This window comes from Phragmites australis, chromosome 14 (genome assembly GCF_958298935.1).
Source record: "Phragmites australis chromosome 14, lpPhrAust1.1, whole genome shotgun sequence".
NCBI classification, from domain to species: Eukaryota; Viridiplantae; Streptophyta; class Magnoliopsida; order Poales; family Poaceae; genus Phragmites; species Phragmites australis.
The window spans coordinates 27,806,552-27,818,894 of record NC_084934.1 but is presented as its reverse complement, the minus strand read 5'-3'; the positions used below and the strand labels follow the sequence as shown (position 1 = coordinate 27,818,894).

General features: G+C 43.7%; 1 protein-coding gene and 1 non-coding gene across 2 annotated transcripts; one reads left to right on the top strand and one right to left on the bottom strand.

The window, feature by feature from the left end:
- Positions 1–396: 396 nt before the first annotated feature.
- On the bottom strand, positions 397–1,564 carry LOC133890121 (ribonuclease 1-like). Its single transcript, XM_062330566.1, has 2 exons — positions 1,217–1,564; positions 397–1,056 (listed from the first exon to the last, which is right to left on the bottom strand). Exons 1-2 carry the CDS (start codon positions 1,310–1,312, stop codon positions 400–402), a joined length of 753 nt encoding a protein of 250 aa, XP_062186550.1. The 5' UTR covers positions 1,313–1,564; the 3' UTR covers positions 397–399.
- Positions 1,565–3,034: 1,470 nt separating this feature from the next.
- TRNAL-CAG (transfer RNA leucine (anticodon CAG)) lies at positions 3,035–3,115 on the top strand. Its single transcript has one exon. It is a non-coding gene; the product is annotated as a tRNA-Leu (tRNA).
- Positions 3,116–12,343: the final 9,228 nt, after the last annotated feature.

Here is a 12,343-nt window from a genome sequence, read left to right as displayed (position 1 = left end):
CCAACAGTTTGACTATTTCATCTTAGTTTGTTCCACGAACTAGACCGAATGAGAAATCCAGTTAGCCTTATGTTGTTAAACTCTCTTCCATCCCTTACTTCGTATATTATAAGCCTATGTATAACATTCAATGTCACATCACAACAGATATGATGATATAAGATCGAATATGAACTCTTAGGGAGGATATTTGCAACTATGTAACTTATGGGAGGGTATTTGCAATATCAGGTTACTTGCAGAGGGTATTTGCAACTTAAAAAATAAGGTGCATGTCCAGGTATGAAGCTGGAAAATCCACATAGTCCTAGGACACAACACAAACGCGATCAAATCCGCCGGCCGGCAGGCCAGCGTGCCATGGACCGGGTGATGCATGCGTTTTAACACAGTTAGAACTCAGAAGACGGGCAGCTTGACCCGGTCGGTGCACTTGCTGGGCATGGACAACGGGCAGTCGATGAGCTCCTCCCCCTGTCGGTCCACGCACTGGTACACCTGGAACAGCTGCGCCTCGCCGTCCGCGTCGCGGTTGCACTCCAGGTTCGCCTTGAACCCGGTCCCCTCAGCGATGGCGTCCCTGACGCTGCTGAGGAAGTACGTCCTGGTGTCGGACGGCACGATCCCGGCGCCCACGAGGATGGACGTCAGGTTGTGCCGCGCCTTGAGCGCCAGCGCGGCCTCGAAGTACTCGTGCTGGTCCAGGTTCGAGCACGTGCCGTGCTTCTTCCACTCGTAGCTCCAGAACTCGAGGCTGCGCCCGCTCTTGCACGACAGCGTCGGCCAGTTCCGGTCCAGGGACGTCATGAGGTCCCTGATCTCCCACGGGCTCAGCGGGTTGCCGTTGCTGCAGTACTCCGGCCAGCACTTGCTACCCCGCCGGCCGACGATGGAGAAGAAGGCGTCGTCGCCGAGCACCGCGCGGGCGACGCCGCCCATGCGGCCCCGGCACTTGGCGTAGTTGGGCCACAGGCCGTGGATGCCGAAGTCCGCCGCCGGCTTGCCCGTGTCCGGGAAGCAGCAACCCTGCCGCGTGTCGCAGAACGAGCCCGGCCACTGCATGCATGCATCGGAGAGCACGTTAGATTCGTCGCGCTTCAAGCGTTCGACCGTGCATGCATGCAATGCGCTCAGAAAATAATCATGTAAATACACCAAAGTAATCTAGATAGTGATCGACGATCATGAGCTGATCGATGGATGAATCGTTTATCACCTGTTGAACAAGGTAGAAGAAATCGAACTTCTCCGCCGTGGACGAGACGGCGAGGTGAGAAAGCAGCAGCGCCAAGAAGAACACAAGCTTCGCCATCGTTGCCGGTCTTGGCGAGATTTCCCTGCAATATAATCGATCAGGACAACTACTTATAACCACAATTGATGCCAGAACAATATGCGAACATGTAATATATTGTGACGGATTAGGTCCAAGGCGAATATGCTCTGGATCAGGCTTCGCAGAAACAACATGCACTTAAGATAAAAGAACGGAGGCCGACTATGAGAGTCCATATAGGAAATGAGCAGAGGCGAATCCAATCCGGTACGAGTTCGGTTGCATTGTTTTCTCAATTTCGGATTTTTTTAGGCCATGTGAACGTGTCTTCATGTTACTTGGTCCGCTGCTGCTTCCTTCGGCATGCCAGGTAGGTGAAGGAACAATGGACCTGATCAGACGATGCAATACAAAAGAATATCATAGGTTTAAGCTTCACAATGACAACTTGGGCGACTAATGCCGGCAGGAACTCATCGCAGCTTCGCATGCATCAGCCGATGACACATTGAGAGTTACAGTAAAAAATACTCTAACTTCTGCCTACCTATAGTTTCACTCCAGTCGCTTCTTCCTTTTTACTTATTTGAAAGTGGGCGTCCAAAGGAAATTGATTAAGTGTCATTTTTTTTTTGAAATTAATTTCAGCCGTTGGATCCAAAGAATAGCTCCTAAGTAAGGGTATAACTAGATTTATTTCTAAAAACAGTTTCAAAATATTTTCAACTTTGCTATATTGGGGGTATATTTTAAAATAATAATTAATAGTCAGAGTAGTGGATTTAGGACTGTTTGGTTTTTTGGTTCGGGAAGTATGGTATATCGGTAAATACTATATTGTTTGCTCAGTTAATGCGGTGTTTCCTTGGTGTACGATGTGGTTTTAGGAAATACCATATATTACTAAACTTGATGTGAATTGTAAACACAACACATCACAGGTTAGCGATACAAAAACACTTCGGTGCGATTTTACAATCAATAGCCAGGAGAGATGAATACAAAAGGCAACACACATTACAAGCTATGTTATGATAGCCAAGAAACATCCAGAGGCATGCATCACAGTATAACAGAAAACAAACACGATTACGGGCTGCGTAACGCAAAACAAACATTCAACACTCGTGGCCGTGATGCTTTTTTGTATAACACAAAACAGAAGTGTTGGCTTGTTGCGGTGTTGCCTGTTGGCGCTTTAGAGCAGAGGAGCAAGTGCCGTGTCGGCCTGTTGGGCCAGGTGGGCAGGTGGGCTTGGCGCTTGGCAGAGGGACAGAGGCAATGGGCAGTGGGCAGGTGGATTCGGTTTACAACCGGTTTTTACCGAGAAAACCGAACCTTCAAAATCCCAGATTTTTAGAAACTGAACCGAACATGGAAAACCAATCAAACCGAGCTGACCGATCCGATTTGACTTGTTTGGTTCAGTGTACAATCTTAAGTGGATTAGTGACCTCGTGAATATCAAAAATACCATACTTTTGTGACTTGAGGGAGTATTAGATTCAACGTAAAGTATTATAAAGATGTGACTGTAGATATAATAAGATCACTGTAAAAAAAATATGTATAATACATAGATCAGTTGTTGCTCCACTTCCACCTCACGTCTTAATGTTCTCATCCGGTTATTGCATACGATAATACAAGTGTCCTAAGTTATATGCGCGATTTGAAGTATGTACATTTTACTGAAATCTGTGCTCGGTGCTGCGATCAGAATTAATAAGTAAAAAATTTATTGTTGATAAACAACACGTCAAGATGGCCGAGTTGGTCTAAGGCGCCAGTTTCAGGTACTGGTCCGAAAGGGCATGGGTTCGAATCCCATTCTTGACAAGAAATCTTTTTTAATTTTTTGTGCAGGATCGTTCCAAAAAACTCGAGGTTGTAATCGTTTCCTTTTCAAAGGAAGACGATATAATTCCCGTCTCGTACTCGTGTAAATTGTACTACGTAATCAGCCTTTGCATCTCTGAATCTGACACTGTCAAAATCCAACTTCAATTAGATGCTCAATTCGGTAAAAGAAAAATAGACATACCAAATATAACTTAAAGTCTAACATGAGTATAGGAATTTAGACTCGGATTCCATGTGTCCCATTCGACAACAAAAAATTGGACAGACAACACTGAGTACTAAGGCTTGCAACAGAGAGCGGATCGGCAGACTGCTTCATTTGCCAAACTCTTGTTCATTAATCGCATGTCAGTTTATGGCCGAGTAGCCCTCCACTACCTTCATGTGATTAGAAAAGGCACGGCAAATTTCAGGCATCTCTGACCCGTAAGCTCTTTTCGTTCAAGCTCATATCCATTGGCTCTCAGATTTGCTGTTTAGATGGAAATTCGACGGAGAAATTGGCAGCGGAGGGACAGAGGTCCACCGAGATATTAGTATCACACACTAAGGTTCACAAAATCGTTTAGATCTCGAAAAATGGTTACCAGAAAATCATGGTTATTGTAATAATTGGGTAAAATTCGGTGAGAATTCACTTAAAATTCACTCGGTTAAATTTGAAATAAAATTCGGTGAGAATTCACTTAAAATTCACTCGGTTAAATTTGAAATATGATGAGAATTCATATTGAATCAACCAAACGGTAACCGGTCAGTTTGCTACGGTTACCGACCGCATTTAGCGATTTATCGAACGACTTTTTCACATTTTTCACTCTAAATAAAATGAAACCAATTTTAAATATCCTCTTAAGATACTCCCTATGTAAGAAAAATATGTGTTTATATGTTAAATTTTTTCTTGATCTAAGTTAATAAATGAGCTGCACGTTTCAATTTTTTTCTTTTTTTCAAAATTCCTCCCTATAGAATATGATGCAAACTACATTATTTTTTTTAAAAAAAATCACATAAAGTCTTAAAATAGTCTCTAGTTTTTTGAATTTTTAATATTTTGTTTTTATTTTTTAATTTCTTTTAAATTTAAATTTGAAAACCGATGGATTTCTATTATTGATGCAGCACGGTGAGCTCGATTACCGTAATTTTCTAACTATAACTGTTGATAAGTTGAACCTGGCACACTCTCGCTGTATAAGGCAACAGTGGTGCTTTTGTTGTCTTCCTGAACTTGTTTCTCGAGATAATCATGTACGCTGCCTCGTTTTCTTCAGCTCCAGCTTGGCTTCCTACTACTTTGCTTAGAAACCTGTTCAGCTGTTCTTGCCCTACCATGCTCGCATTAGCAGAGGAGTCTTTTCCAAACCATGCTTTGTTCATTGCTGGCTAAAATTCGAGTTTGAAATAATTGAGCTTGATTCGGCATTGCCTGGCCTGATCTGCTAGATGCTGCAAAATCGCGCAAAACAGTTGCCTGGGATGGTCGGTAAACCAAATAACGACCACCCCCAGATGCAAGTTTGCCGTTGCCAGAGTCACAGACGCGTAAAAACTGCGCAAAAAATCGTGGAGAAGCGTCATGGAGCTCGCACTGCATCACACAAAAATTCAGGTTCTCGTACGGTGTGTGGAAGGAGAAAGAGAAAAGGAAATTGCTGCCGGGGGTGGTCCATACACAAGAAGAGGCCAAGTGGTACATAGTAGTAGAATCCATATATCATTTTTTTTCTTCTTTTTTGTTTTACGTAAAAAAGAAACACCTGTCATTTGTATTGCTAACCATTCTTGAAAGATTTTTTATAGATGAGCCCAACTGGATTACTTGTTTGTTTCAACAAAAAAAGCTGGATAGCTGATATGTCAAACGTTGGTTCAGTCCAGTCTGTTGGGCCAAATTCTACTGTCAATTAAACCTTCATATTCTAACTGAACAATCAATCTGTCGCTTTGCATTTCCGAGTCTGACGGCAGTAGCAGGCTTTCAACGCCTGGCTGATCAGCAGCCTCTGCAAACAATTCTCCATTTGTGTTAGCCCTCCAGCACCTCCATGTGTGAACAAACGTTACAGCAATTGCAGACATGTCTGAAACGTCAGTTCTTCGAGTCAAACTCGTATCATGGCCTCATCTCCATTTTTTGATTCGCTGTTCAGATGGCGATTGGCTGTCAATGTCAGCATTGGTAGCATTGGCAAGGAAGGTACAGAGGTCCACGGAGATCTTGGTACCACACACTCATCGCTTTCAGAGCAATTAGATGATGAAACAACAGTGGTGATTTTTTTGTGGGTTCGAGAAAGAAAAAAACAGTGGTGATTTTGTTGGCTTCATCAGCATCTCGCAGTGTTAATTCTAACCGCTGCCACGTTTTCTTCAACTCCGGCTTCTGTTCCTGTTATATCACAAACTTGCTAAAATTGCAGAAAAATTCAGTAGCGCCCCGAACTATCCTGAAAATTTTCAGGTACTAAAACTGTCAATTACACTAAACAGCTATCTGCATCTGCTCTCGACATTCATGATCATGCCAGTACACTACACTCCTTGTTTGACCTCATGTACTCTTGCTGCATCGCTCGGTTTTGTGGTAGCAACTAAAGCAAAATTCTGACGATTTGTAGTGCTTTTATTAATCAGTTAGTCGTTGATTAGTCTGTTCCTGGAGGTTGCTAACCCAATTAAAACCCCTTGTCATCTGTGCCTGCAACTCTGAATGTCTGAAACTAGCTTCAGGTCGGATAGTAGTGCTCAATTTGCCTTCTTATAGCCCTAACGAAACTTCTAGAATCGGTTGATGCTCATCAATTCATACTGCAATTTGTAATGTTTAAGTGGATATGTAATGATGCTATCAATCGTAGATTCATAAATGAAGTTTGACACCCGAAGACGACTTTGTGAAGATTTTCGCTAATTTTCAACATTACTGAATAGTACTACTCAGTACTCACTACCTACTCCATGATCCATACACAAGGAAGAACATATCATTGGCATTTCTTAGCATTCCTGAAAGATATCCACGAAAACCCAACTGAGTAGCTGATCCGTCAAATGCTGGTTCAGTCTATTCGGTTGGGCCCTATTAGGGTGTGTTTGGTTGCCCGAACGTCCTCAGTCTGGTTTGTATGACTCATGCAGGCTGAGTTGAGATAGGTTGTGGAGATGTAGTAGGGTATGTTTGGTTGACTGTATATGCTTAGCCTGGCTGAAAAGAGATTGTGTTTGGTTGCCCGTATGAGTATGTATTGCATAAGATTGAAATAAAAAAAATGTTAACATGATATTTATTTTACATAAATACACTCTATAATACTTAATTTATCATATTAAACCTTAATCTAATTTAAAATATACTAATATGAGCTAATATTTACTAATTATTCGTCATTAACGCTAATTCGTTGCATCCCGTCGGTCAGGCTCGGGAGAAACGGCCGAATCCGACGTTTCCCGCCGACCTGGCTGGGCGGATGTATTTGCACCGACGGGTGCAGCGTTTCCCACCGGTGCAAGCATCCAAACAGCAGAGCAGAGCGGACGACTGCATCCGTCGGTGCATGCACGGGCGGAGCATGGAATCCAAACACGCCCTTAGTTGTTGGCACACCCACAGCTCAGCGTATCAATGGACTTGTCGACTGCACCTTGACCTCTTCTTCTCTTCCAGTTTCAGAACATTGAAGCTCTTCCCAGAGTTGACGTTTGGGTGCCTGATGTGGGCTCAAGTGAACTGATGTTTGGGTGCCTGATGTGGGCTCAAGTGAACTGTTTGTTCCTGTTGTTGAGGAGGCACAAAGTGAGCCCAGATATTACAGTTTGTCCTTTCTTGTGCAATAAAAAATGAATTTCATTCTGTAAACCAACTAAGCATAAATATTTTGTTAAAAATATCTTTTTAGTGATGTTCAACTATAAACTGTGAGTGAAGAAAATGATTCTGATAGAGAGATTGACCTTTTGGATCCTGCAGTAATGGGCAACACAACAAACTGGACTCAAATTTTCATGGCGAAAGCGAAACTACATAGCCAAATACATGCAATATATTTTCGGTCTTGAACACGCGCCAGTATCTGGAGGCTGGAGGCTGCACAGGTCTGGTATCTGGCTAAGAGCAACATCGCTGTCGAATACGTATTTGTACACGGGAGACGTTGCCCAGGTTCCTGAAGCGTCCATGCAACCAAACGCTAGCATGTTGTTCACTTTTTTCTTTTTAAGAAACATGATGATTTTATTCAATTAGTAATAAGCAAAGTACAATCAGAGACCGAAAAGAACACAGTAATACAAACATAAGTTCTGATCAGCACCGCTCTGAAGCTTCTCCCAACATCGCTGTCAAGCTGGGATGAAGGAGCCGATACTGAAACCTCCTCCACCTACGAGGTAGAGCCATTAAATGCCATTAGATTTTTTTTAGCCACCATGAGCAGCGCAAAACGTTATTAGACCACTAAACGAACCGGACAACTCATCAGACCGGATAAGATACACCTTCATTTTTAAAGAAATAGAAACAACGACACCACCAGATACCAACATGACAAAACCAACAAATTAGAGAAAAAAAGATCATCTAAAATTCATCATCAGCAAAGAAGCCATAAAGTGACAAAACACCAGCAAATCTAGACCTAAACCCACTGAGAAATCTAACCACCTAACTAAAAAAACCCAAACTATAAGCTAATCTAACAAATTAAACTACTGAAATAAAACTCACCAGGGGCGAGCCACCTCCTTCTCCAACACCAAGAGGGAGTCAGAGACGAGGGGGCCGGCTAGATCGCCGCTAAATCGCTCCGCTATCGAGTCCCCTACCAAATCGTCTCTGTCGCCTCTCTGAAACGCTCAAGAGTCGACTACTTTGCTGTTGACTTCTTGAGAAGCATTGACTTCGTGTAAACTATTCATTGTGGCCATGCCCATGCCCATGCTCCTCCCGAATGGGTACAGATCGAGTGCAGAAAAGTGCAGCCTTGGGCCCGGGTGTCACTGGAGATCGACGACGCTGGTGGACCACGGCCGGCAGCCGGCCCAACCCAATCAAGGGCGCCACATCACAGTCGCGTGGCCCGGTTCAGGAGAAGGATGGGTCGGCGGGATCGCGCCCGTCACGTCCACGGACCCACGCGGCGAGTGGAGTGAGCATGGCGAGCGAGCTGCGGCGTCATGGCGCGCAACGCCCGCCCGTCCGTCCGCCCGTCCGTCGGCCTCGCACCACGGGACAGGAGCACGGCGACGCGCCCATGCGGCGTCTCCGGCCTCCACACCCTGCGTTCAATTCGCCCGCCGGCCGGCCGACATCGAGGAGTAATGCCGCGATCCCAAAAGTCGCTTTGGAACGGAGACCGTACGCGTGTGCGTGTGCGTGTGCGTGTGCCAGGCCGTGCGTTCGCTTGGCGTTTTTGAGATGCCACGCCATGTGCCGTTGTGCGTGACAAGGCTGGAGCGGGGTTGAGCTGCCGGCGGGCACTCCGGCTTTGCTAGCGCGGCATGCATCGAGGCTCCGGGAAACAGGGCCATCATGGACGTGCGAGCGAGTCACCGGATTATCCAAGGAACGGCCACAAGATGGGTCACGAGTGACGTTGCTGTTTTTCAAGGAGGTGCCTGCTGCCGTACGTGTCAGGAGGCTCCTGCATGCATGCGATTGTGCACCAGCAAGCATCACTGCGTGCCTCCGCTCGGAAACAAATTCTATCATCCGGTCTTATAGAAACACTTTTTTTATACCATATATCTCACTCATTATTTTCAGTTACACGTGCTAGCAGTTGTATCAGAAAAAGACGATATGAATTAAAATCTCATATGAATCTTTTGATGAAGAGTCTCGTAAAATTTCCTTCCGTCCGCTCGTGGTTTCCAGCCATCAACCTGCCGCTCTCTCTTCACTACTCGAGTCTGATCTGATTCTCCTCTCTCCTTCATATCGCTGACCACCATGCATTACTTCTTTTTCTGCTATCTTCACAGACTATTGGATTCGGTCCGGGTCCACTGCACCAGCTGAGGTATATCCCGGTCGTTCATCTTAAAACCAGCGTCAATGTAGCGGCATTATTCCACAGATCATCACTAACTACACTACTGATTTACTGAAACCGCAGGCGAGACTGCAATCTCACTATCTCAGCCATTGAATCGGCAACGGATGGGCATGCAGCATCGCGCGGAAGATAAACCCTAGCCAGGAGACCCTGACCTCTTCTGACCATTCACCGTTTCACTATTCCTGCACTCCACATCGATAGATCTTGTCCAAATGAACCTGGCCACCGGCGAGGACAGTCTTGAATTCAGGAGTCGCTGTCGCGGTGTTGAATTCGAGGAGACCCGTGAAGGCGGCCGGCCGATCGCGGATGGGTCGATGGCTCCATCCATCACCTTGACTAACCTATAAGCTAGCTGAATTCGATCCCTGATGCTAATCGAGCTCTACTAATGGAGTAATTAGCAGCGGATAAAGTCTAATCTAGCTAGCTTAACAGTGCGAAGCCACGAAGGGAAGTCAAATTACGATTGACACGATTCAGTTGGCGCCGTACACCTGGGTCTCTGGCCGTGTGAACCCTAGCTCATCGTTTTCCATAATTTCGGCTTACACTTCTCTTCTCCTTTAATTTTTTTGTGCCAGTTATGTACGCGCATGCTGCACGCCTAATTAGTTTGGAGTAAATTCGTTCATGGCTTTCCTTACCCAATTACTTTGGAGTAAATACTTCAATTTCATGTGCAAATCAGCTCATCTAGATCTCAATTCATGCCTTGCCTGCATGCTGCATGCTAGATTTACACTTGTCCTCAAGTTTGCCCTCCGACCAAATGGTCCAAAAACCTCAATGTTTGCTTAGCACATCAGTACAGATCGAGTGCAGAAAAGTGCAGCCTTGATGGAAAAGTGAGCTAGATTTTTCACGGACGAGTATTAACACGCGCTTAACACTCAACCTGGAAAGGGAGGTTCATTGTTCCTCTAACCGATCGGATTAAGCATCCTGATGTATAGCTCATGAATGCTCTCAGTATCACCTCGTTCGCACAGGTACAACTCACACGCAACAATAACGTTATCTAAACTGTCAGACTGTTTAGGAAAAGCAACGACCACTGAAAGAACAAAAAATAAAACCACTTTAATTTGTTGTCTGAAACACTGAAACCATCTGGTATGGTACCACCACTGCAGTAGTACTCCAGCTTATGAATAAAATAAGGCGCCAAATATATACTTAATCTTCTTATATACTCTCTCCGGTTATAAATATTTATCGTTTTGATCAAGATACAATCATACTTTTAAAACTTTGATCATCAATAATTTTTAACATATTTAGTTTAAAATATAAAAATCACATGTGTAGATTTATCTTGATAAATACTCTCATGATATTATATTTTTATTAGATATTATAACTATATTTAAATAAATAATAGTAATCGAAGTTATTTATCAAATATTATAAAAAATTCAAAACGATAAATATTTATAACCGAATGATATATATATGTATATGAGTATGTAACAAATATTATATATATATATATATAGACACACACACGATCTGCAGAATTCAGGGCTACAATCGTAAATGCTTTGTACTACTACGCAAATCTCGCTGTAGTAGTATAGTATTGTCTGATGGCAATTTCGCGGAATGTGCTGCTTGTACTTGGATAGGCATCCATACCAGTCGATCTGATCAATCGCCGCATGGTACGGTACACCACATTAATTCTCTGTGGCTGACCGGTGACCAAGTCTTGAGCCACCACGCTCGGCAGCCGTACCTGCTTGCTAGCGGCTCCAAGTACTCTCTCCAGTGCAGCATCTTGTTCGTTATCTTTAATCAAGTAGATTCTCCATCTAAATTAATCCCGCATTCAGACAGACGATCTGGCGCCGCAGTGCCATCAGTCCTTCTGTGATGTATGAACGCTGAACCAAATTGAAATCTGTAGAGGTGTTTTGGTTTCTGCGGATGTTCAGAATCACTATTACAAAATTCATGTAGTGAGATGTCTCTTACATACGGATCTATAATGGCATATGTATAAAGTTATCATAGATTACCTTATATTAGGATTGTATGAGAAAATAATAATGAACAATCCAATAAAACAAGACAGTTTGTAATAGTACGTATGTTACAAACTCTAACTGTTTATAGTAGTAGTATAAATAATTTTAATTTAGAACCGTATATACTGTTATTTTTATATAGACAATTCTAGTTTAAAATTATCTATACGTAAACAGTAATAACACAGATAATTCTAATTAAAACTATTAATATAAAAAATAATATAAACGTTTCTAAACTTTAACCATCTATATCAGAGCACTGGTCTCGGCCTCTGTCGCGTGCCAATGCTGCCGCACAAGCAACGGCGACATGATAGCATATGTACGTGGCCTATGTTTCTTTCTCTGTGCTGCTGCATGCTGACAGTAACATGATCTAGCACAGCACCCACAGCTGCCTTTGTGTCAAGAATAACTAACATAATTTTTGCCTACGCTTTTGTGTGTCACGGCAGTGGATGGATCCAGTGGACGAGTCAGTCAGCCACTCTGCCCTTCGCCCGCTCTGTGCTCGTACGGCGTCTCGCGCATGTGAACGGGTAGGAGTGTGTTCGGTTGGGCTGCTCCCGTCGGCTTGTATCGGCGGAGCCGTACACGATACAGTTTGGATGTCCGCACTAGCGTCCAGCGCATGCACCCGCGCGGGCAGGACGAGGGATACGCGGGATTCGGATGCGATACAGACCCGACGGATGCAGCCGGTTCTGTGTTGGATTTACTTGTGAGCGATAGCTATCCCCTACATGCAGCTTTAAATTCTGTCAAACATAAACTCAAATTTAATCTACATTCTCTCATCCAACCAACCAAATATTCTTCTTTTTTAAAATACAGCTCCTACATCCTACTTTCTCTCATTCAGGATATACGATATAGCTATACGAGACACCATGCAGACAACCAAACATACCCTAGACGGGACGATCCCACGCTCTTCTGTAAAAAAAATCAGTACATCCGTCTCTAATATTAGTATAGACAATTTCAATTTTAAAATCGTATATATTAATAGTGTATCACTTATTTTAAGTATATCTCTTATATAGATTATTTTTATACAGTGATCAGTAATGGGTAACAGGTGAGACCTTAAGGGAGGTTCGTGC

Excerpts from the sequence above, each read along its gene's own strand:
- LOC133890121 (XM_062330566.1), bottom strand. The coding sequence starts at position 1,312 with ATGGCGAAGCTTGTGTTCTTCTTGGCGCTGCTGCTTTCTCACCTCGCC. Across the intron at positions 1,057-1,216 it reads TCTTCTACCTTGTTCAACAG|TGGCCGGGCTCGTTCTGCGA; the intron begins GTGATAAACGAT and ends GCATGCATGCAG.